Source organism: Lampris incognitus, chromosome 12 (assembly GCF_029633865.1).
Source record: "Lampris incognitus isolate fLamInc1 chromosome 12, fLamInc1.hap2, whole genome shotgun sequence".
Lineage (NCBI taxonomy): Eukaryota > Metazoa > Chordata > Actinopteri > Lampriformes > Lampridae > Lampris > Lampris incognitus.
Window position 1 is genome coordinate 25,145,451 of NC_079222.1, and position 22,569 is coordinate 25,168,019.

Sequence of the window (22,569 nt, forward strand, 5' to 3'; positions counted from 1 at the left end):
CAGCTATATTAGAGACTGGTTTCAACAAAGTTTTTTTTTTGTCTTTAGGGAGCTGTTCCTTATCCGATGAGAGGGTCTAAGGACAGGATGTTGTGTTGCTGTAAAGCCCACTGAGGCAAATTTGTGATATTGGGCTACATAAATAAAATTGACTTGACTCGACCTAGAGTCTAGAAATGACATACTGTAAAAAAGAAAAAGCACAGTTGTGGTGTTGATGTACCAGGGGCACAGTTCAACACTGCTCTTCTCCAGCAGAAGCTGTAGGTGGGCCAGTTTCAGTCTGGAACATTCACTTTGCCATAGAAAGGCTATTAGAGCATTATTCGAGTCTGATACTGATTTGCGTGATAATAATATATGGACCATTTGAAACGGATATAATAAGCTTGGTAGACCGTTCAATTTAAATAGGAGTACCCTCCCCAGCAATTACAAAGGGAAATTGGACCAGCGGGTGAGATCCTGCTTAATGCGCTGGATTAAAGGAGTAAAATTGGCCTCATACAAATTAGGTAGAGAAGGGGATGATATGGATGCCTAAATAAGTAAATCCTGATATTATTATCTTTTTAATTGTTCCCTCTGTTTTGTTTTGGATAGTAGAATTGTTATTGTGAGGTGTCAGTAAGTACCAAGAAGCGCTGCACGGCATGTGTAACATGGTTGTAATGTGTGTGCATACCTGTCTGTTAACCTGCTGATGACTGGAGGAATTGGGGTACACATTTGTATTTTCTCAAAGGCCAAGTGCTGGACTTGTCGTGCAAGTGGAAAGACATACATACACTCAGGATTAGAGCCCCAGCAATACTCACTGGCAACATTTCACTCATTTGCCATTGAATGCCAAGAGTTTGCAGACCTTCATACCATTCGAGAACGCTCTAAGCTGATTTTGCCAAATGGCACAATTTCAACTGGAGAGAGGGGACCTATCAGTGAATGCAGCTGGTGTAGAGTTTGATTTGAATGCATCTCTGCAGAGGCATGGCCCTCAGTGGCATGACCACTGCTCTAAACACCAAACCAAAGTCTTGGGAGCTTGAATCCAGCATGGATGTGTTTTTTCACTTGTGCCTCCACCCACTGATGGCTGTCTGTCTGTTATGCATGGTTTTTTACTATGTCTAGAAAAACGGCATTGGTGACACTAGCCCCTCATAAACTGTACAGCAATGGAATGCTTTTAGCTGATCACCAGCTTAGTTAAAGTAGCCTACTTATTTCCCTGCAGTATTCATATTTTGAATACTGCAGGGATACTAAAATATAAGTCATGATCACTTAACAGTTCTGTCCTGTGGATAGAATTTGCTTGTAAAAGCTGACACTTGGGGGTAGCGCAGTGGTTAGCGTGGTTAACTCGCAGCAAGAAGATCCTGGGTTCTAGCCAGGAGTAATCAAACCTTGGGGGTTGCCCCGGGTCGTCCTCTGTGTGGAGTTTGCATGTTCTCCCCGTGTCTACGTCGGTTTCGTCTGGGTGCTTCGGTTTCCTCCCACAGTCCAAAGACATGTAGGTCAGGTGAATCGGCCATAATAAATTGTCCTTAGGGGTGTGTGTGTGTGTGTGTGTGTGTGTGTGTGTGTGTGTGTGTGTGTGTGTGTGTGTGTGTGTGTGTGTGTGTGTGTGTGTGTGTGTGTTATGGCCTGGTAGTCTGTCCAGGGTGTCTCCCTGCTTCCCACCCAATGACTGCTGGGATAGGTTCCAGCATCCCTGAGAGCAGGATAAGCAGTTTGGATAATGGATGGATAGATGTTTTTGTGGTTTTATTGTTTTTATTTTTATTACATTCATTGTTTTTTTGTTTTTTTATTTTTATTGAGTCATTCTGAGATATATATTGAGAATGGCATGCTCTAATGTGTGAAAAATGTAAGTTTATTATTTAGGTTTATTAATTGAGCATTAGAGAGGGGGCAGGAAATTATAAGTAGCAACTTCCTCCTACTGCTTTGTTGGATCCTCTATGGAGAATTCTTGTTGAATTCTTCTGGTTTTGTTTTTATCATTTGTTTTCTTTTTCTATTTATGCTTGGTCATTTTTCATTTTATTTTGCATGTCCGAAATAAAGACATTTGATTGGATTGGATTGGGTAAATGGTAACCAACGTCAACAGTACAGAGGTCATGTCACAGTCTGCCTGGATTCAGTGAGACTCGACTACAGGGGTTCCCAAACCTTTTCATGCCGAGACCCACTTGTTGAGATAATTTTTGACCTTGGACCCTTTATATATTTTGTGCAGTAAAATAAGCAATAAATTCTCATTACCTGTCAAAAAGTGAATGAATTGCCAATCCTTTATATCTGTATTGTTAATCAATGCAGTATTCTTCTTTTCAGTCTTCAGTCACGCCCTGCTCATATTCAAATCAAACAGACAAAACATGTCAACATTAAACATCATTTTAATGATATTTGGAAGATAATTAAGTTACTGCATAGTTTGCTTTGACTGCTTTGAATGTATGAAAATAAATCTTTCTCTTATTTAAAAAAACATATCAATCACAAAAAAGGAAGATAAATTTGGCTTTTTATCCGTCACCAAACAAAATGTGTTTATTGTTGACATCACATGACCCACCTGGCCCCCTGCAGTGACCCATGTGTGGGTCTCAACCCATCATTTGATCCATTTCCGTCCTTTCCTCTATCCCCGAGATGTCTAATTTAAGTCATGTTTTCATTTACTGACTCATTCTCTCTTCCCTTATCTCATAGTATCTAAGTCTTTTGTCAACATGCAATTTTGTTTAATCGATAAAGCATCTCTCTCGTCTGTCCCACTCTCGCCTGTCCCACTCTCGCTCTCTGTTTTCTCTCTTAAAAGGTATTTTTAGCTAAACATACAGCGTTAAGTAATTTTATTTAATTTGATCTGTGTTTGTGCCTCAGTCTATCTGTTATTTCTTATTAGGTGAACCAAGTCGGATCGTGTTTCTTAAGGATGATCCTGTCCTTCTCTTTGTTCAGGCTGCCAAAGGCTATATCCTGTTATTTGATGTGCTGGGAGGAGGGGAGGACAAGTACCTCTATGAGCCTGTCTACCCAAAGTAAGATACGCACAAACATGCTCACACACACATGCTCACACACACGCACACACAAAAGCCTGCAAACATAGATACATACTTAGTGTCATCTTAAAAACTGACGTGAAAGAGACGTTTGTGTATGTTTTATAAATTGGTATGAACATTGGCTGTATAGTGTCAAGCTGAAGCAAGATTAGGCTAATAATTGCAAAAAGCAAAGCTAAGACAGCAGCAAGAAAGTTTGACCAAGGTGAAAGTTGAGATTAGTCCATATTATCGAACAAATGTTTTGCTTACAGCAGAACTAGCAATACCCCATTTAGAATGAACTGAGTCCTTGGTTTTGACTGGGAGCACTGTTGAACTGAAAGGGGTTCCCGGCTCAAAATCCTTGGAAATTGGGGCATCCGGGTGGCGTGGCGGTCTATTATGTTGCCTACCAACACGAGGCTCGCCAGTTCGAATCCCCATATTACCTCCGGCTTAGTCAGGCGTCCCTACAGACACAATTGGCTGTATCTGCGGGTGGGAAGCTGGATTTGGGTCTGTTTCCAGGTCACCACACTAGTGCCTCCTCTGGTCAGTCGGGGAGCCTGTTCGTGGGGGAGGGGGAACTGGGGGGAATGGCACAATCTCCCATGTGCTGCGTCCCCCTGGCAAAACTCCTCACCGTCAGGTGAAAAGAAGCGGCTGGTGACTTCACGTGTATCGGAGGAAGCATGTGGTAGTCTGCAGCCCTCTCCAAATTGGCAGAGGGGGTGGAGCAGCGACCGGGACGGCTCAGAAGAGTGGGGTAATTTCCGGATACAATTGGGGAGAAAAAAGGGGGGTGGGGGGATCAACAAAAAAAAGAAAAAGAAAAAAATCCTTGGAAGTTGGTTCTGCGAGAGGCAAAGTGATCTTGCTATCAAGGATGGGTGTGAACAGATGTAAGAGAATGCTAGCCCAGGCATGTTCACTGTGTTGTGTTTGATGTTGAATTTGACCCCATTATACAACCAATGAAAAAAAATGCAAACATGCAATTCATCGGCGAAGGTAAAGATGATGGCTTTGGGTTCTGGCAAGAATACAACTGCATGTTGTGCTAATGCTGGCAACTGGTGATGTGTGGGTCAGGGTTTTTTAATACCTTCACCCACCCGTTATGAGAGCCAATCCGCACAGCTCAACCCACTGAAATATGCATTAATTAACCACCTGAACCCGACCTGACCCGCAAACCTCCAAATTTAGCCTAGGCTACAGCAAAGTGAGCGGTGTTGCACTATTTTGTTTTTGGGCTTATTACGCTTGTTGCAAGGCATAGTTTATTGATTGGCTGTAGGCTGGATATAGGCTGGATCTAGGCTACTAATAAACAGACAAATTGTTCCAAACAGTGTTCTTTATTGTTGACTAGCAGCAAAACAAGTAACCCTTCATTAAAGAGGTACTAAACACTTAAACTGTTTTTTGAGCTGTAAACTGAACGAAATGACTGCACGGTGATGAAATACACCAATGTTGGTGTTAATATTGACATTTCTTACCAAATCTATAAAAATCAACATTTCATGGGTTGAAATAGCTCAACACGCCATCTACTGTTTTAAATCAGCCCTGAACCTTGAAAGGCCAATGCTGACGTAGAGTCGACCGGTTGGGGCTTATCTACGAACTAAAAGTTTAAAAAAAGAAGAACATTAAGGGAGGTGGGCGACCCACCTTCCCCAGCTTCCACCCTTGTGAAGCTGTGTTCATTTTCAAATATATGCTGATCGAGACTCATCATTCTCAGGAGTTTACTCACTAACCTTGCAGCCTCATTACTTTTTCTACCAACCTTTTGAATTTCTCTCAGTTTACAGTTAGTTGTAGTTATATACATGTCATAATTTTCAATTTTGGCGCGATGGTTCATACTTGTACTTTTGATGGCTGTGGAAGCACCAACGGACAAGTGAGTCGGTTTGGCTGGGCTTGCACAGTGGCTGGGGGAGCAGTCGCCCCGTCGCCTGCTTCTCACCGCTGCTGGAAAGCTGCGGCCCGTCTCGCAGGTCCCCTTCCGTCTGCAGGGCATCCGTGTTGTGGCGTTGTGGTCAGGGCATCTTTGCTGGGCAGTGTCCGATGCCGTGCCACAAGGCAGGCCGGTAGAGAGGACTGGGTATGGCGGTGTGTGGTGGTGAGCTGGCGACCCACACTGGGCCCCTCTCGTGAATCTCCCAGCTGTTCCTGCCTCACACATCCACCCCCCCCCCAAGTCCCTTGCCCACTTTTTAACATTTTTTTTAATTATGCAGTGAGTGGAGCGAGGCTCAGACCTGGGGGAGAAGTTACACTTTAAAGACATGAACTCTGTCTATTGTTGAATAGCAGCAAAACAAGTAACCTGTCATTAAAGACATGAACTCTGTCTCCTTCTTTGTCTCTCAGTCACACACAGACACACACACATGCACATGCAAGACTCTTCTTTCTGACCAAAAAAAGAGTTTTTGTGATGTAAACAAAGGCTGCAGATATCACTTAGGGAAAACCCTCGTAGGTGAGGCCTCAGAGTCATAGTTATTGCCAAGTACAATAACATACGAGGGATTTGTCTTGGTATGTTGGTGCAAGAGGGAAAAATTAACAGTAAATAGTAAAAGTAAAAGTTGAAAATGATAATAAATCAAATAAATATATACAAGATAAGATAAAAATAAGGTCCAATAAGGTGCAATAAACGCCGGTTCAGAGTTGAACACGAGACCATATGGCTGCCCCTGATGCCTGGCACTGGGTGGCAGGAGCTGTATTTTCAAAAAGTTAAATGATGATTTTAAGAAGTTTTTTACAGAATAAGTTATTTACAGAATAGTGCAGGTTTTATGCAAGGTGTCCATATACAGAAAGCACATTAGGGAAGATAGAAGGGGGTACGGGTGGGCGGCATTGTCAGAATCTGTGGGTGTCTTGGGGCTTGTTAGAAAGGCCTACTGCTGAAGGGAAGAAGCTGTTCTTGTGGTGCGAGGTTTTTACTTACCTTAGCCTCGTGCCAGGCGTCAATGTTTTGAAGAAACCATGGTGTGGGTGGGAAGGGTCCGCCATGGTCTTTCCTGCTTGCCTCAGTGTCCTGGAGGCATACAAGTCCTGGAGGGACAGCAGGTTGCAGCCGATCACCCTCTCGGCAGAGCGAATGATACTCTGCAGTCTGTACCAGATAGTGATCAAGGAGGTGAGGATTGACTCAATGATGGCTGTGTAACAGTGCTTTGGCAGATTGAACTTTTTCAGCTGCCACAGGAAGTATGTCCTCTGCTGTGCCCTCTTGGTAAGGGAGCTTGGGCTGTTTGCACCAGCAGGGCTTACGCCTGGTCTTAAGTGAAGTCGGTCATAACTTGGCATTCTAAGTCCGACCTAATAGTTACGCCGTTGCACCATCTAGGCTTAGGCTTCTTCTTGCTAAGACAGAGCGTAAATCTCAAGTCTAGTCAGGAGCAGGCGTAAAGTCGAAATCTAGGCCGTTTCTATGTTAATGACTAAACAACACAGCTTGTAACACTGATCATGGTGCGTGTCATATATCGATTTTACGTGTGAGCTTTTGGATGAGAGAGAGTTATTAGGAATAGAAGCAATCTACTGGATTTATACAACGGTGATTGATTGAGAGGATTGGATTCTATAGGAGAGATGAACTTACTGAAGAGCTGTCACCGGACTTGCAGTTTGTTTCGGACCACAACGCAGCATTGTCACCTGCGTTGCAGTGCTAATAGTGGTTTGCTTTTACGCAAATGGTGTTTTTCAAAACAAAGTTGGAGACATGATCAGCATCCACAAGTCCACTACCTGTCGGGCCATCCGCAGTGTCACTGGCACCAAGCTGCTGCCTTGCATGGTATTGTTAAAATAGCTATTATTAAACTAACAGACTAAATAAACAATCATTCAACAATCATTTATGGCCTCCGTTATTTCTCTCCAGGTCGACTGCTTCTTCTTCTTAGTAGTAGTAGTAATAGTAATAGTAGTAGTAGTAGTAGTAGTAATAATTGTTGTAGCAAGTATTGAAATGTAACAATTAGCCGCTAAGGGGGCCGATATAGGGAGATCTGTCCGACACGGTCCGGCGGCACATTGGCTCAGTGGTTTGCACTGTTGCCCCATAGCAAGAAGGTCCTGGGCTCGAACCCCAGGCCGTCCCAGGTCCTTTCCCTGTGGAGTTTGCATGTTCTCCCCGTGTCTGTGTGGGTTTCTTCCAGGTGCTCTGGTTTCCTCCCACGATCACAAAGGCATGCATGTTAGGGTTAATACTCCTGTCTGTGCCCCTGAGCAAGGCAAGAGAAAGAAGAACTGGATTTGGTCCCCGGGCGCTGCTGCTGCCCATTGCTCCTATACAATAGATGGGTTAAATGCAGAGAACAAATGTCATTGTAACCATACAATGACCAAATAAAGAGGCTTTCTCTTTTCTCTTTCTCACGCTATGTCCAGTCAAGCATGAGTCTGTAGCTGCGTTTTATTGTTTATTGTAAACACACACACACTTTTACATTACAGGATGCTCTGTCTAGAAATTGTGGTGAAACTGGACAAAAAGCAGGGGTCAACAGAAAATAACGGCACCCTACTCACCCCCCTCTCTGTTACAAAAAAAAAAACTGAGTCATATGCAGGTGCAGATGACATTAATTTCTACCGCTATGTCCCGGTGACACATACACATGCTACGCCCTGACACACGCACACACACACTCACACACACACACACACACACACACACTACAACTACCGTTGTTGACTGAGCGACAGGCGTGCAATTCCTCTACCTCCCTTGCTCCTACAGTAGTGGTAGTAGTAATAATTTAGGCCTGGGGTTCCTAAAGCCTGTGTTGAGGGTCACACAAGGAAAAAAAATACACTCTTGAAACAAAATAAGTCCAAAACCAACCATTTAATTATGGACAAATGGACAAAAATAAAATGGATGTTCGTTCCCCAGTCAGTGAGAGAAGTGAGAATGACGGGATGAGGCAATCCTTCTGATGTCGGGCCTGTTTTCTGTTGTGGCAAGCCTGAGGCACTGGCCAGGATGTGCATTGGAGAGTCTTTCTTTCCTGGTTCTTGATCGAGTTCACTGAAGAAAACGATGGCTCACATATTCACGCCGGACTTGGCCCACGGGCCGCTTATTGGGGTTCAGGCACCTAGCCTATTACACGTAATGTTTCTGTAAGTTATTTATACCATATAGATAAGACATTTTGGAAGCACTTAGACCATTTTTTCTCTCTTTCGGTATATTCCTTTCATTTTCCAGTTAATTTTTCTTCAACAGAACTGGTCACCCATTAGCATCAATGTTATTAATGAGTTTTTAGGGGAGCCAAAACATTCCCGCATAATGTCAAGTCAAGTCATACCTATGAGTTCAAGAATGCATTTATCCTCCTAGACCGCAGAGCAGTACAGACTGGGCAAGTCTGGACTTGAGCAAACTTTTTAGACTGTCCTTGAAGAATCTGCTGTTACTATGCATGCAGTCACGAAACAAGAAACAAGATTGGGCCTATAAATTGATAGGATCCCATTCTTTTCCTGTCTTACCAATTAAATCCCCCCCCCCATATTTGTGGGTTTGTGGGTGTGCCTGTGTGTGAGCAGAGGGAGTCCTCGTGTGAAGGTGACCCCAGGCTATAAGGAAGAGCAGTGTGCCCCGGCTCTCTCTCTTGAGATGAAGAAACCTGTGGACCTGGAGGCTCCCATTACAAGGTAGGTTTGGTGTCTGTGTGCCTCTCTTCATTTTCTTGTCTTTCCCTGCCCCTATTGGCCGTTTTGATTCTGCATGGTAGACACATTCACTGTTACACTCAGACTTGTATCTACCAAATGTATAGATATGTGCAGGCAGACATACATACACACTCCAAAAGAGACATTCACGTTGAATATTAGCAAAATTGTTTTTGTAAACCGCATGAAGCATCGTGCATAATGTCAGTATCTGACTTTGTCCCGGTGCTTTGCTTAACCATGTTTCCCCTTTACAGAATCAGAATCTGTCTGGGAGGTTTTAAAGACATTACCAACTACGGATTACTATACCCCCATACTGCAAAGAACTAAATTTCCCAATTTTTTTGAATTTGCAATTTCACGTTTTCAAATTAGAGAGATGGTTTAGGCATCTGATTAGGATGCCTCCTGGGCGCCTTCCTTTGGAGGTTTACCAGGCACGGCCAACTGGGAGGAGACCCCGGGGTAGACCCAGAACTCGCTGGAGGGACTACATGTCCAATCTGGCCTGGGAACACCTTGGGATCCCCCAGGAGGAGCTGGAGGGCATTGCTGAGGAGAGGGATGTCTGGAGTGCCCTACTTAGCTTGCTGCCACTGTGACCTGACCCCAGAAAAGCGGCTGAAGATGAGATGACGTTTTCAAATTATATTCTAGCTCCCCCATATTTGAATCACTGGAAATGCCTCAGAGTAGCAGTCCATATTAACAAATTCTGTGTGACTCTAACATAGTGATCAAAATTTTAACCTAACATTTGATAATAATTTATAAATCTTGAACTGATACTTTCGTCTTGCCTAATCCCATCACTGAGTTTGTCCAGGTTTGTTTTGTTTACACTTTCATCCACTGTCAAAAGATTTGTAGTTGTTGTGGTTAGGGATGTTAATGAGTTATCATTTATTGATTAATTGCTGTTAAGAATTTAACCAAATAAAAATGTATTAAACGACAATGTACACTGATCAGCCAAAACATTCAAACCACTGATGGGTAAGTGAATAACATTGATTATCTGATTACAGTGGCACCTGGCAAGGGGTGAGATATATTGGGCAGCAAGGGAACAGTCAGTTCTTGAAGTTGATGTGTTGAAAGCAGGAAAAATGGGCAAGCGTAAGGATCTGAGCAACTTGACAAGGGCCAAATTCTGATGGCTAGACGTGACTAGAACATCTTCAAAACGGCAGGTCTTGCGGGGTGTTCCCGGTATGCAGTGGTCAGTACCTACCAAAAGTGGTCCAAGGAAGGACAACCGGTGAACTGGCGACAGGGTCATGGGTGCCCAAGGCTCATTGATGCATGTGGGGATCAAAGGCTACCCCGTCTTGTCCGATCCCACAGAAGAGCTACTGTAGCTCAAATTGTTGAAAAAGTTAAAAGTTATGTTTTCTTTTACATCATACAGACGTCCGGGTACATGTGTGCCGTTTACCTGGGTGACATCAGGATGCACTATGGGAAGAAGGCCAGCTAGTGGAGGCAGTGTGATGGTCTGGGCAATGTCCTGCTGGGAAACCTTGGGTTCTGGCATTCATGTGGATGTTACTTTGACATGTGCCACCTACCTAAACATCATTGCAGACTAGGTACACCCCTTCATGACAACAGTACTCCTTGATGGCAGTGGCCTCATTAAGCAGGATAATGCACCCTACCGCACTGCAAAAAATGTTCAGGAATGGTTTGAAGAACAGGAAGTGTTCAAGGTGTTGTCATGGCCTCCAAATTCCCCAGACCTCAATCTGATCGAGCATCAGTGGGGTGTGCTGGAAAAATAAGGCTAATCCATGAAGGCCCCACCTCACAACTTACAGGACTTAAAGGGTCTGCTGCCAACTTCTTGGTGCCAGATACCAGAGGACACCTTCAGAGGTCTTGTGGAGTCCATGCCTCGAAGGGTCAGTGCTGTTTTTGCGGCACAAGGGGGACCTACACAATATTAGGCAGGTAGTGTTAATTTTTTGGCTGATTGGTGTATGTTTTGTGTACCCTTTCTTTGGAGCTCACATATATTAACTTTTATACAACAAGAGGGCGTACTTCACCTTTGCAGTTCAGAAAAACTACTGGCGCAACAAAGGAAGAAGGGTTCCTGACTGGGTCGATATGTTCATTTTCTTAAATACAAACCAGTAGGATTTGAGTTTATCGTGGAGAGGTTCAGAGTATTTCTTTTTATTTTCCGTTTAAACAGCACTTTATATTTATTTACAAAATAGGTTTGGTCTGGTCTGCCTTGCTATTCAAGAATAAAACGGGTAATAAAACTGGGGGGCAAGGCTGAATACACATCACTTTGGGTGGACACTATAAACAGTTTGCACTGTGAGGTTGTTACAATACAGCAGACGGCAGTAACGCAACATTTATGGATGCCAACCGCCATAAAACAACACAGAAGAAGGCTAATTAACGAGCATGAAGCTGTCCAGACAGCCCCAGTCGTAAGCGCGTCCTACTAAACGTCCCTCACAGGTCGTCCGTGAGTGAGTGACCACAATTTGCGACCCATAGCCCACGGCGGCAGTTGCACTCGCGCCATGGGAAAAATAGGGTGGCGGTCTTACAGCTGCATCCCACTGCATTAGTGTTCCACATAACTAATGTGCCCCTAGAATTGTTTAAATAAAACTTCAACTGAGAAAAAGATGTGCGTTGTGTATCTTATTGTTAATGATTAATCAATATTGATTGTTAACGCGTTCAACTATCAGTTAAGGGAAACGCACGAAATTTGCAACCCTAGTTATGGTTATTTCGACTGGTCAGATCTTGCTATCTGGGGAGGCCATTTAAGACAGAGTAATGGCTCCAATAGTTCATTTCCTGTCATTGAATACCAGTATTGGGTGTGGGAGATAACTGGAGTGCATGGACCAGATAAGCCGTTCCACTCTGTATTTCTTCCAGATGAGAAGGAAGGAGAGTCTTTGTTTTGTGGGAGGGAGTTATTTTAAGGATTCGTGTTGGATAGAGTTGTATAGGTTGACGGAGAGGTAGATGAATGGATAGGGGGAAACTTTTTAGTTTTAGGACTATCTAGATGGAGAAGTTGAGTGTGTACTGCTGTTGATTAATTTAGGCCCATATAGTGCTGGGCAATATGCAAAATATTATCACAGTAATCGTGGGAAATTTTACACAGTGCCAATATATCACATTATCTGTTTACACCGTGTTTTAGAATCCAGTTGACATTCATCACATTGAGCTGTTTGGTAATGTAAAGTTTCAAACCAAATCAAACCAAAAATGGTTTTTAAATTGTGCTTTTCCCAAATATTTCAGATCTCATTTGTGAGAAATTTTTAGGTAGTAGATTCCCGTTATTGAGACAGCACATTTGCCAGATCAGGTTGACACTATCTGAATATAATCCCCAGAATTAATGATAACATTGAAATATTGTCCAGCCCTAGGCCCATATATATTATATTGGGTGTTGTGACAGTAGGGGAAGGCACAGGACACTGTTCATTTAAAAGATACTAGGACCTCTTGATGTGAAATGATTCTGGCTTCCAGTTCCAATAAAACAATTGGGAATATACGTATCTTCCTATCTTAGCATGCTGTTTAAGGCATTTAAAAATGTCCTTTATTTGGTTTTGCTTTGTAAGACGGTAACAGTGAATGACTAAAATGGGAATGAAAATAAATATTTGTTATACCTTTCTTGAAATGGCTTCTAATGATTGCATTATTAGTTGAAATTGTTGCATGGCCATGACTGGAGGCCTGACAGCAAACTCACATCTATTAAGACTCATTTGATTCAGAGGCATCCGGGTAGCGTGGCAGTCTATTCCGTTGCCTACCAACACGGGGATTGCCGGTTCGAATCCCCGTTTTACCTCCGGCTTGGTCGGGCATCCCTACAGACACAATTGGCCGTGTCTGCGGGTGATAAATCAGATGTGGGTATGTGTCCTGGTCGCCGCACTAGCGCCTCCTCTGGTCGGTCAGGGTACCTGTTCGGGGGGAGGGGGAACTGGGGGAATAGTGTGATCCTCCCACGCGCTATGTCCCCCTGGTGAAACTCCTCACTGTCAGGTGAAAAGAAGCGGCTGGCGACTCCACATGTATTGGAGGAGGCATGTGGTAGTTTGCAGCCCTCCCCGGATCGGCAGAGGGGGTGAAGCAGTGACCGGGACAGCTCGGAAGAGTGGGGTAATAATTGGCCAGATACAATTGGGGAGAACCCCCCCCCCCAAAAAAAAGGTCATTTGTTTCAACGTAGGATGATAATGTATAATTGTAATCAAAGAAAGTTCATTTTAAGTCGTAACAAGCACATGGTGAAGAAAACGACCTGCAAAAGTGGAGTAATCCTCAAGAACACGGCATACTGCACGATAAATGAGCAAGCAGTTTCATCTCTCCTTTTTAATTCACTGTCTCGGAGTCTGGCATTTTCATCCTCATTGTCCTTTTAATTTCTTAGCAGTCTAAATCTTTTTTCCCCCCTTTCACTGAGTTCAATATGGATCCACCCACGCAACTCCTTTCATTTGCCGGATTACAAAAGCTCTCAGTCGCTCTACTAATTTTCTTCCCCTGGTTTTACTTCCTTTTTCGCCATTTGTTTACTTGGGCTTGTGTTTATCTCTTTTTACATTTCTGCCCATCAATCTGATGTCTCTCCCACTGTCCCTCCGGTCTGCAGGGACAGAAATTCATTCAAGCCAAAATGCTCGGTTTACATAACGTTGGCATTTATATTGTGTAGGAGATGTGAGTAGGCTTTGCTGTCAAAGTGTAGGACATCAACGCAATTTCTCCACAGTGAATCCTGCGTTACATTCTGTACTGTTTCCCTTCATTCTCTTTCCTTTATTTCTGCTCTCGTCCCTGTCCCTTCAATCCCATCTTGTTATCTTAAGTACTTGGCCTCCCGTACTCTGTGGAAGACAATGCACTGCTTTATGGTGCACGTATGCACAGACACACAGACACACAGACAGACACACAGACAGACACACACACACACACACACACACACACACACACACACACACACACACACACACACATATACACACACACTGTTGTTTGTTCTCATGTATGTGAAGACAGTAAGACTTGGAGTGGGCCGCTACATGGCCTCATCACAGCTGGCCAGCAAAATTCTTAGGCCTCATATAGAAGACGCAACTGAATGATGACTACTTTTCTGTTTTCTAACACTCTGCTGTTGTACCCCCACCCACACGCCTGCTATCCCTCCTCTCCTCCCTTTCTTGTTTACTATCTCTGTCTGCCTTTCTGTGCCCTCCTTTTTCTGTTTACTCTTCCCTCTTCCTCTCTTTATCTACGGTTCCCTCTCTTTTATTCTTCTGTCCATCCCTCCAGCTTACAGTCTGTTCAGGAGGACTTGTTGGTTTGTACGGCAGATGGCTACCTCCACGTGCTACACTGGGATGGTCTGGGCAGCAACGGACGAAAAGCCATTAGCCTTACTACCATCCCTTTCTCGCTGGACCTGCAGTCTGCCAGAGGTTAGCAAATACACAGATATTTACAGAAGTGAACTAGAAGACAAACCTGTGGACACAGAAATACAAACTTACAGTAGTGGACAAAACATGGAAATACAGGTTGCCCCCAGAAAAACTGTTAGATCCGGTGGCAAGTGTGTTTTTTGACAGGGCCCAGCACGGGCCAGCAACAGACTGATGGCAGCATTGAGATAGAGCCCTGTAGTTTCTGTGATAGTTACAGAATCACGGACGGAGTAACAGAATTGAGAATTTAAAAAAACTATAGCACAGATAGGGCCCAGTGCTAGAAGCTGACTGGAGATTTGAAAATATGACCACGTAATGTGTTATAAGTCAGTCATTTGTTCAACACACCTTTAAAAGAAATCAACAACTAAAGCAGTCTTACAAAGAATCTGACATGTCTTGGAATGCTGTTTTCAACGACAACAAAAGAGATGAGATGATATCAAAGTTTTTGCACTCAGCAAGACAGCTGGGCACCATGGCAGCACCGTGGCCGAGTGGTTAGCGCTGTCGCCTCACAGCAAGAAGGTGTACAGTCTTTATCTTTAACAGCTTACATTGCAAGGGAATTGAAGGTGGACCCAGTTGCACAAAGATGCAGTCTCACACCTCGGGCACACGGGTTCATGCAAATACATATACCCAGGTGGCGGTCTTTGAGTACCCGCATACAGTTTTCTGTAATCACAAATTTACATCTAGGTTAGGGTGCTCCTCTTGTACTGCAGCTTCATGTTGTAACATGCATCTGTATTCTCTCACACAATATATAGAGGGCAGAATACTTTTACCCTGTATAATCTCTACAGTTTTGTGTGTGTGTGTGTGTGTGTGAGTGTGTGTGTGTGTGTGTGTGTGTGTGTGTGTGTGTGTGTGTGTGTGTGTGTGTGTGTGTGTGTGTAGGTGGTCCGTCTCTAGACTTGGAGGGAGTGTACATCAGGTGTATGGAGTATTGTGTGACCTTGGACGGCTTTGCTGTTGTGCTGAGTGATGGACGCCTAGGCTTCATCACACCGCTCAGCAACACCATCACCGCGGATGTAAGCGTGCTCACATCAACATTCAGTTTTCAGATGAGGCCACTTATACATGTAACAGTAACAGATCAGGAACTTAAGTGCCAGCGGTATTACAACTCATGAGAACACACACAAAGAAACAGACATACACTAACTTATACGCACACACACTTGTATCTAATGTTTGTCATAGCTGAAGAGCTCGAACAGTCAAGCACTTTTCAGTTTAGCCCACATTTTTGCAAACTATAGAAACGTGCAGTTACTTGTAAGATTTAAAGGATGTGGTGGTGGTGATGTGTGTGTGTGTGTGTGTTCAGCAGCTGCAGGGTGTCTGGGCAGCAGATGTTAATGATGGCACCTGTGTGGCTGTCAACAACAAATACAGACTGATGGCCTTTGGTTGTGCCAGGTATGTTTGTGTGCAACTTTATATCTATATTTGATAATGATGATCATGATGATAATCATAATAATAATAATAATAATAATACGTTTCATCACTCAACTTAGTTGAGTGATGAAACGTATCTGTCAGTAAACATTGTATCCAGATGAACTGATTCCACCTTCTTTGATTTCCTTACCTGGATTATTGAGCAAGCATCAAGACCTTGTGTAGGATTTTACCATTTGATGTAGCTAACGCTCATTTTGTTATCTGATAATACAAGTAAGCAGAATTTGGATCAACTGAAGGCTCTGCCTGTTTGAGGTTAACCATTCTTGTATTCCAACAAAGACATGCAGAACAAAGAAACTTGATCTTGTCAGCTTGTTTTTGTGTCAGTGTTAAATAGGTTTGCAATATTTCAGTCATTTGTGAGTGTGTGTGTGGGAGGAGGGATGGGGGGAGAGAGAGATTGCCGACATACATTTTGCTGTACAGAAGGTAGAACTACACTGCATGGAGTATAGCTTCAAGGTATCTGCAGAGTAACAAATGTATAGCCTTTGGCTATGGTAATATGTACAAAGGCAACTTCACCAGTTACCTATTCTGAGAGGAATTCTAGGCCACTCATATGTACACAACATGACCCTTTGAGTGCGTGTGCTTGTGTTGGTGCACATGTGTGTGTGTGTGTGTGTGTGTGTGTGTGTGTGTGTACGCGCATGTGTGATTGTGTAGCTCGTGCATGTGTATGTGCTCACGCCCCCTTTTGTGTGTTGTTCCAGTGGCTCAGTATTGGTGTACATGATAGACACTACGACAGGATCAATGCAGCTCTCCCACAAACTAGAGCTCACCCCAAAACACTACCCAGGTACGACTCTTATGTTTGGTTCTTCTTCATCTCTCTCACCCTCCCTATCTTGCATTCCTCTATTGCTTTTCCTCCCACTGATCCATAAATTGCGGGGTGGGTTTTTTTGTTGTTTTTTTTTTCTTCCTTTTTTTGTGCAGACAGTATGCATGTATGTGATGGGTGCACATTAGAAATTTGAATGGTTATTCTCCCTCAGTTTACCTCTATGTAGCATCATCGCTCCACCTAGTGGTAGCAGTTGACACAAGCACTGTCCAGTAGACAACATAGAAAGTTGAGGCATGAATCCACTTCCATATTATAAACACAAAAAAGTTAAAATGATGGTATTTGTCCTCATAGTAAACCCAGAGGATGACATGTTGGACCACCAGTGTTTAAACATTGGGTTTGTGGTGGTTCCGTTTATCGCAGAATGAAGGCGTTAGTATCAAGGTGCCTAGGGAAACTTGTTATGGTTAGTTATCACTGTAACTTGGAATGTGTTCAGACAAAATAATAAGTATCCATCTAACCAAAAAAATTATTTTATCTGCAATCTATCATCATTATCTCAAGCATTCATGTAATAAAGAGAAACATCGCATGCTGCAAACCATCCACGAAGAGCTTGGTCAGAATGCTTCAGAACTCGAAACTTGAACTGTATTCATTAATAATATAGGGATTATTAAGTGTGTTATTACATTGACTTTACTATGAGTAACCTCTGTTATACATTTCCTTCCTGTTCAGACATTTATAACAAGACGGGTCCAGTCAAGCTGATCCGCTGGTCACCTGACTGCAGCGTAGCCATGGTGACATGGGAGTGTGGTGGTCTGTCACTCTGGAGTGTTTTTGGAGCTCACCTTATCTGCACACTGGGAGAAGACTTTGCGTGGGTGGACACACGTACACACACAGAAACACTAAGCTTGACCGCATGAATGTATATTGACTTCTAATTTTTTTCTCTGTATTATTATCTGTGATTTAGGTATCGTTCCGATGGTACCAAGAAGGAACCCATCAAGATCAGTTCCATGGTTAGTTAATTTGTTATATTTTACCCCTTTAAAGTGTTTCCTGATAGGTTTGAGGTTTTTTGTTAATTTTTCTAGGTATTTATCATTATAATGCTAGTATTTGTCAAACTATTAAACTTGAAGGCATAATATGTAACATTTTCGCTTTAAAATGTCTAAAAACGACAGATCTATATTATATATTTTGAGTTGTGCACTACATAGAAATCCATAATTTTATTCAAGGTAACGGTGCGTTTTATTTGGTCGCCTGCCAATGGCGTCATATCCCGTTTACCCCCTCTAGTTGCTATAACTTCCAGGGAAACATGGGAAACACCAGAAGAACTAGCTAGCCAGTCACTCTATTGTTTGTATTGCTCACTCGTGATGGAGCACCATTATTCACTGCCGTTTGCTGCACATTCTGTTGCCGACACTGTCAACGTAAAGTGCAAACGGGTGGCACGGTGGCCCAGTGGTTGGCGCTGTCATCTCACAACAAGAATGTCCTGGGTTCGAACCTCAGGGTTGTCCAACCTTGGGGGTCATCCCAGGTTGTCCTTTGTGTGGAGTTTGCATGTTCTCCCCGTGTCTGCGGTGGGTTTCTCCAGGTGCTCCGGTTTCTCCCACCATCAAAAGAAACATGCATGTTAGAGTTAATACTCCTGTCTGTGCCCCTGACCAAGGCAATGGGAAAGGAACTGGAGTTGGTCCCCGGGTGCAGCGTGAAGGTGGAAGCCCACTGCTCCTAGCTACACACATCACAGCTAGGATGGGTTAATTTGCAGTAACTGAATTTCCCTAAGGGTATTAATAAAGGACACTTAAAACTCACACGTATGGGTGAACAAAGCGACCCAAGAAGATATAACGTTACAACAATATTCAACACACTCATAGTTATTTCTAGTATGATTGTTTTGACCATGGATAACAGCACTGGGCTTCCCCACAATCGAATTCGCCACATAACGTTAGCTTACAGTAGCTGCATGGGTAGTTGACTTATCTAATGTTAAGTTAGCAAGTTACCGTTAGTTAGCTAACGTTACTTGCGGCTACTTCATTAGAATGAAGTGACGTAACGTGAATAAATGTGACTAAACATAAATAAAACTTTAATACATTACCTTGTCCTTGAACATTCTGCCTGAGTCACGTCACATAGATTTTGATCGGCAATGGCGGTTGCTTAACAATGAAGACAACTCCCATGATCCCACACTACTTCACAACGTCATCAAACTCTTGTCTTTTGTTATTGTTTTGATTGGGCGATTCCTCGCGGCAGAAATGACATATTGTGCATTTAATTTGTACATTTCTCACAGTGGCTAAAAAGAGGTTTACAATGGTCAGGATTATTTCAACAAAACGAAACCCACAACAGAAAAATATCAAGTAAAGCCACCAGGATGACCTGGTAGCAATATTGCCCATTTTGGATAAGAATCCCCCCCCTCTTTTTTTTAGCATGGCTAAAACATATTGGAGTCTGTACTTGATTTGTCCATACTGATACTAAGTGTTGTGCTTTGCAGAGCTGGGGAGCAGAGGGTTACCACCTGTGGGTGATTCCTAGCAAACCAGACAGAAGGAGACAGGAGGAGCAGCAGGAGCATGTGGAAGAGATAGTTACATCTTCTCGCTCATCGCTGCAGGCTTGCATATTACAGTTCCACTTCATCAAGAGCGCCCTCACTGTCAACCCTTGCACGGTGCGAAAAAGAAAGGCATAAATGACGAAACAGATAATGTAACAAAGTCATATTTATTAAAAACCAAAAAGAGTTTTGTGTTGATATTTCTTATGACATCTGAAAGTGGAATCAAACTTGTAAACTTTTATAGCACTTTCTACCGCAACATGTTTCTAGCACCTACCATCTTATGGAACTTAACACATTTAAAGAAACAGATCTCTCTCACTTTATCACCTGCTCTCTCTCTCTCCCTCCCTGTCGCTCTCTCTTTATCTTTCGCTCTGCTCTATAGAGTAACCAGGAGCACGTCCTGCTCCATGGGGAGGACCGCCTCTACCTGACCTGTGGTGATCCCACACAAGTTCACAGCACCTCTGACACACACAGCACACACCCTCACACACACATACACACACGGGACAGCAGCCCGCTGCATCATCCCCCAAGCCCCAACTCATCTCTCTCTCAGGGACTCAGCACTTTACTGGGACACAAGCATTGGCATGTGGTCCAGGTAAGGCCACACACATTGTTATACACTATCTATGCAACCATGATTTGGTGGTGTAAATATTTATTTACCCACAAAAATACCGATTGGCAGATTTTACTACTTGCTTGTAGTTGTTGCTACTAGGGCTGTAAATGAATGTTCCAAATTCGAATTTATAACCGAATTGTAAAAAAAAGCAACAAAAAAAACCCCAGACATTTGACTGTGAAAATCAATATTCGTTTGTGTGTGTGTGTGTGTGTGTGTGTGTGTGTGTGTGTGTGTGTGTGTGGTGGGGGGTGGGGGACCAGCACTACTGCGGCTGTCTCGCGACGGCCTTGGCCTTGGTCAATATATTTTTGCGCATTATGCCCTCTTATGGACATAATGCGCAAAAATATATTCGAATGGGTTCGGACCCATGTGTTTTTTTAGAAGGAAATGTCATTTTTTGACCAGTTTTGACAGCCCTGGTTGCTACACAGCCTTTTTGGATTTGTTGCTAATTCCACCAATGTGGGGTGGGTTGAAATGCATCACCTTGTGGGTAATTAAGGCTGTTGTTGCTGAGCAACAATTTATTTCTTGACATTTTACAGACTGTTTTCAGATGTGACAGCAAAATACCCTTGGTTAATTAATACACATTCAATAGTGATATTTGTTACATGTAATACAATTATTTAGTATTAGAAAAGGATGAAGCCCCTAAAGTCTGTTTTTTGTTTCTTCCTAAAACATAGCAGGAAGCCAGTTTACATCAATATGTCTGCATTTCAGCAGTTTTACTATAGCTTGTACTGTGCAGCTACAAAAATATGAAACTTGAGTTGATTAAAACTAGCACATGTTTACACAGAACATTTATTTTAAATCGCTGTTAAAGAAATTAGTACTGAAAACTTTTAAGAAACTACCCCTCATAAAGAAGCTTTGGGAAACTAGCAGCAGCTCTGTGTATATATACTGTGTATACAATATATAAACAAACACATGAAATGAATAATCTGTATATACATTATTGTGTATTTTTGTGTGTGTTTTACTTTACCTTTAGATTCACAGCACATACCTAGAGAGCAACTGGCCTATACGGGTAAGAATGGAAGTGTATTTGTGAATGTTTGTTTCAATGCAGTGCAATGCAGTGTGGCTGAACGGTGGTGCAGTGGTTAGCGCAGTCGCCTCACAGCAAGAAGGTCCTGGGTTTGAGCCCTGGGGAAGTCCAACCTTTGGGGTCGTCCTGGGTCGTCCTCTATGTGGAGTTTGCATGTTCTCCCCGTGTCTATGTGGGTTTCCTCCGGGTGCTCCGGTTTCCTCCCACAGTCCAAAGACATGTAGTTCGGTTGAATCGGCCGTACTAAATTGTCCCTAGGTGTGAATGTGTGTGTGTCGGCCCTGTGATGGACTGGCGGCCTGCACAGGGTGTCGCCCTGCCTGCTGCCCAATGACTGCTGGGATAGGCTCCAGCATCCCACAGCCCCGGTTGGGATAAGTGGCTCGGATAATGGATGGATGGATGTTTCAGTGCATATTGCCTTCATCACTATATATGCTTTTTTCTGCATTATATGCTTGTTTGCTGGATATTGTGTGTGTGTGTGACTGGTTATGTGCACGTGCTCATGCTTGCTAAATGTTTTTTTTTTTCCAATTTGAATTTAAACAAAATTGTTTTAACTTGCTTGTAAATGGTAGGTGGACTGCATTTATATAGTGCTTTTCTAGTCTACTGACCACTCAAGGCACTTTACAGTGTATTGCCTCACATTCACCCATTCACACATTCACATTCATACGCTGATGGATGAGGCTGCAATGCAAGATGTGACAGGTTGGAAGGATGAATGGTGCATTCAAAGTCTGTTGCAAATGAACAATACAGTCGGTTCCTTCCAACCTGTCACAAAGGCACCAACCTGCTCATCAGGAACAGGGGTTCAGGGTCATGCTCAAGGACACTTCGACACTTTGTAGTTAGAGCATGTGCTAAATGAGTGAGATTCTTTGTAACCCATTAACTGTTAATCACTCCGTATATTGTGCCTTCCTGGACAACCCACGCACATGGTGCTTTAAACACTTATATGTGGTATTTGTCGGTTGCGGTTTGTGAACACAACATTCACAGTTAGCCCCTCTTCCCTGGCGCTATGACATTTTTTATTTTGATGTACTCTATTGATCCCTGTAGGGAAATTATGCTCTGCATTTAACCCATCCTAGTTGTGTAGCTAGGAGCAGCGGGCAGCTGCCGGGGACCAACTCCAATTCGTCTTGCCATGCCTCCTCAGTCAGGGGCACAAACAGTATTAACCCTAACATGCATGTCTTTTTGATGGTGGGGGAAACCGGAGCACCCGGAGAAAACCCACCGTAGACACGGGGAGAACATGCAAACTCCACACGGAGGATGACCTCAGATGACCCCCAAGGTTGGACAACCCTGAGGTTCGAACCCAGGACTTTTTTGCTGTGAGGCGACAGCGCTAACCGCTGGGCCACTGTGCCGCCCAAACACAAGGAGCTTCTTTTTTTTTTTTTGGAACGAGCTTTGTCCACTTGGTGTTTCGCCTCACTATATTTGTGTCTTTTCGGCACTGTGTCCACCATTGTTATAGCTTCCTGTTGGATGCATGCTAACAATCTATATCTGGCACCTGGTCTCTATGTTTTCATAGAGTCCCACTGCCCAAAGGTTAACGCCCAGAAACATCCTGCACACAGCAAAATAAGAAAAATACAAACATACC

General features: G+C 43.3%; 1 protein-coding gene across 1 annotated transcript in view; it reads left to right on the forward strand.

Moving 5' to 3' along the window:
- ric1 (RIC1 homolog, RAB6A GEF complex partner 1) overlaps positions 1-22,569 on the forward strand; it is a 97,238-nt gene that overhangs the window by 48,642 nt on the left and 26,027 nt on the right. Inside the window, exons 3-13 of the mRNA XM_056290993.1 lie at positions 2,983-3,062; positions 8,676-8,783; positions 14,166-14,311; positions 15,224-15,360; positions 15,660-15,751; positions 16,519-16,607; positions 17,346-17,490; positions 17,590-17,638; positions 19,162-19,338; positions 19,616-19,837; positions 20,874-20,912. Coding sequence (XP_056146968.1) covers positions 2,983-3,062; positions 8,676-8,783; positions 14,166-14,311; positions 15,224-15,360; positions 15,660-15,751; positions 16,519-16,607; positions 17,346-17,490; positions 17,590-17,638; positions 19,162-19,338; positions 19,616-19,837; positions 20,874-20,912 — 1,284 coding nt within the window. The remainder of the gene's footprint in view (positions 1-2,982; positions 3,063-8,675; positions 8,784-14,165; positions 14,312-15,223; positions 15,361-15,659; positions 15,752-16,518; positions 16,608-17,345; positions 17,491-17,589; positions 17,639-19,161; positions 19,339-19,615; positions 19,838-20,873; positions 20,913-22,569) is intronic.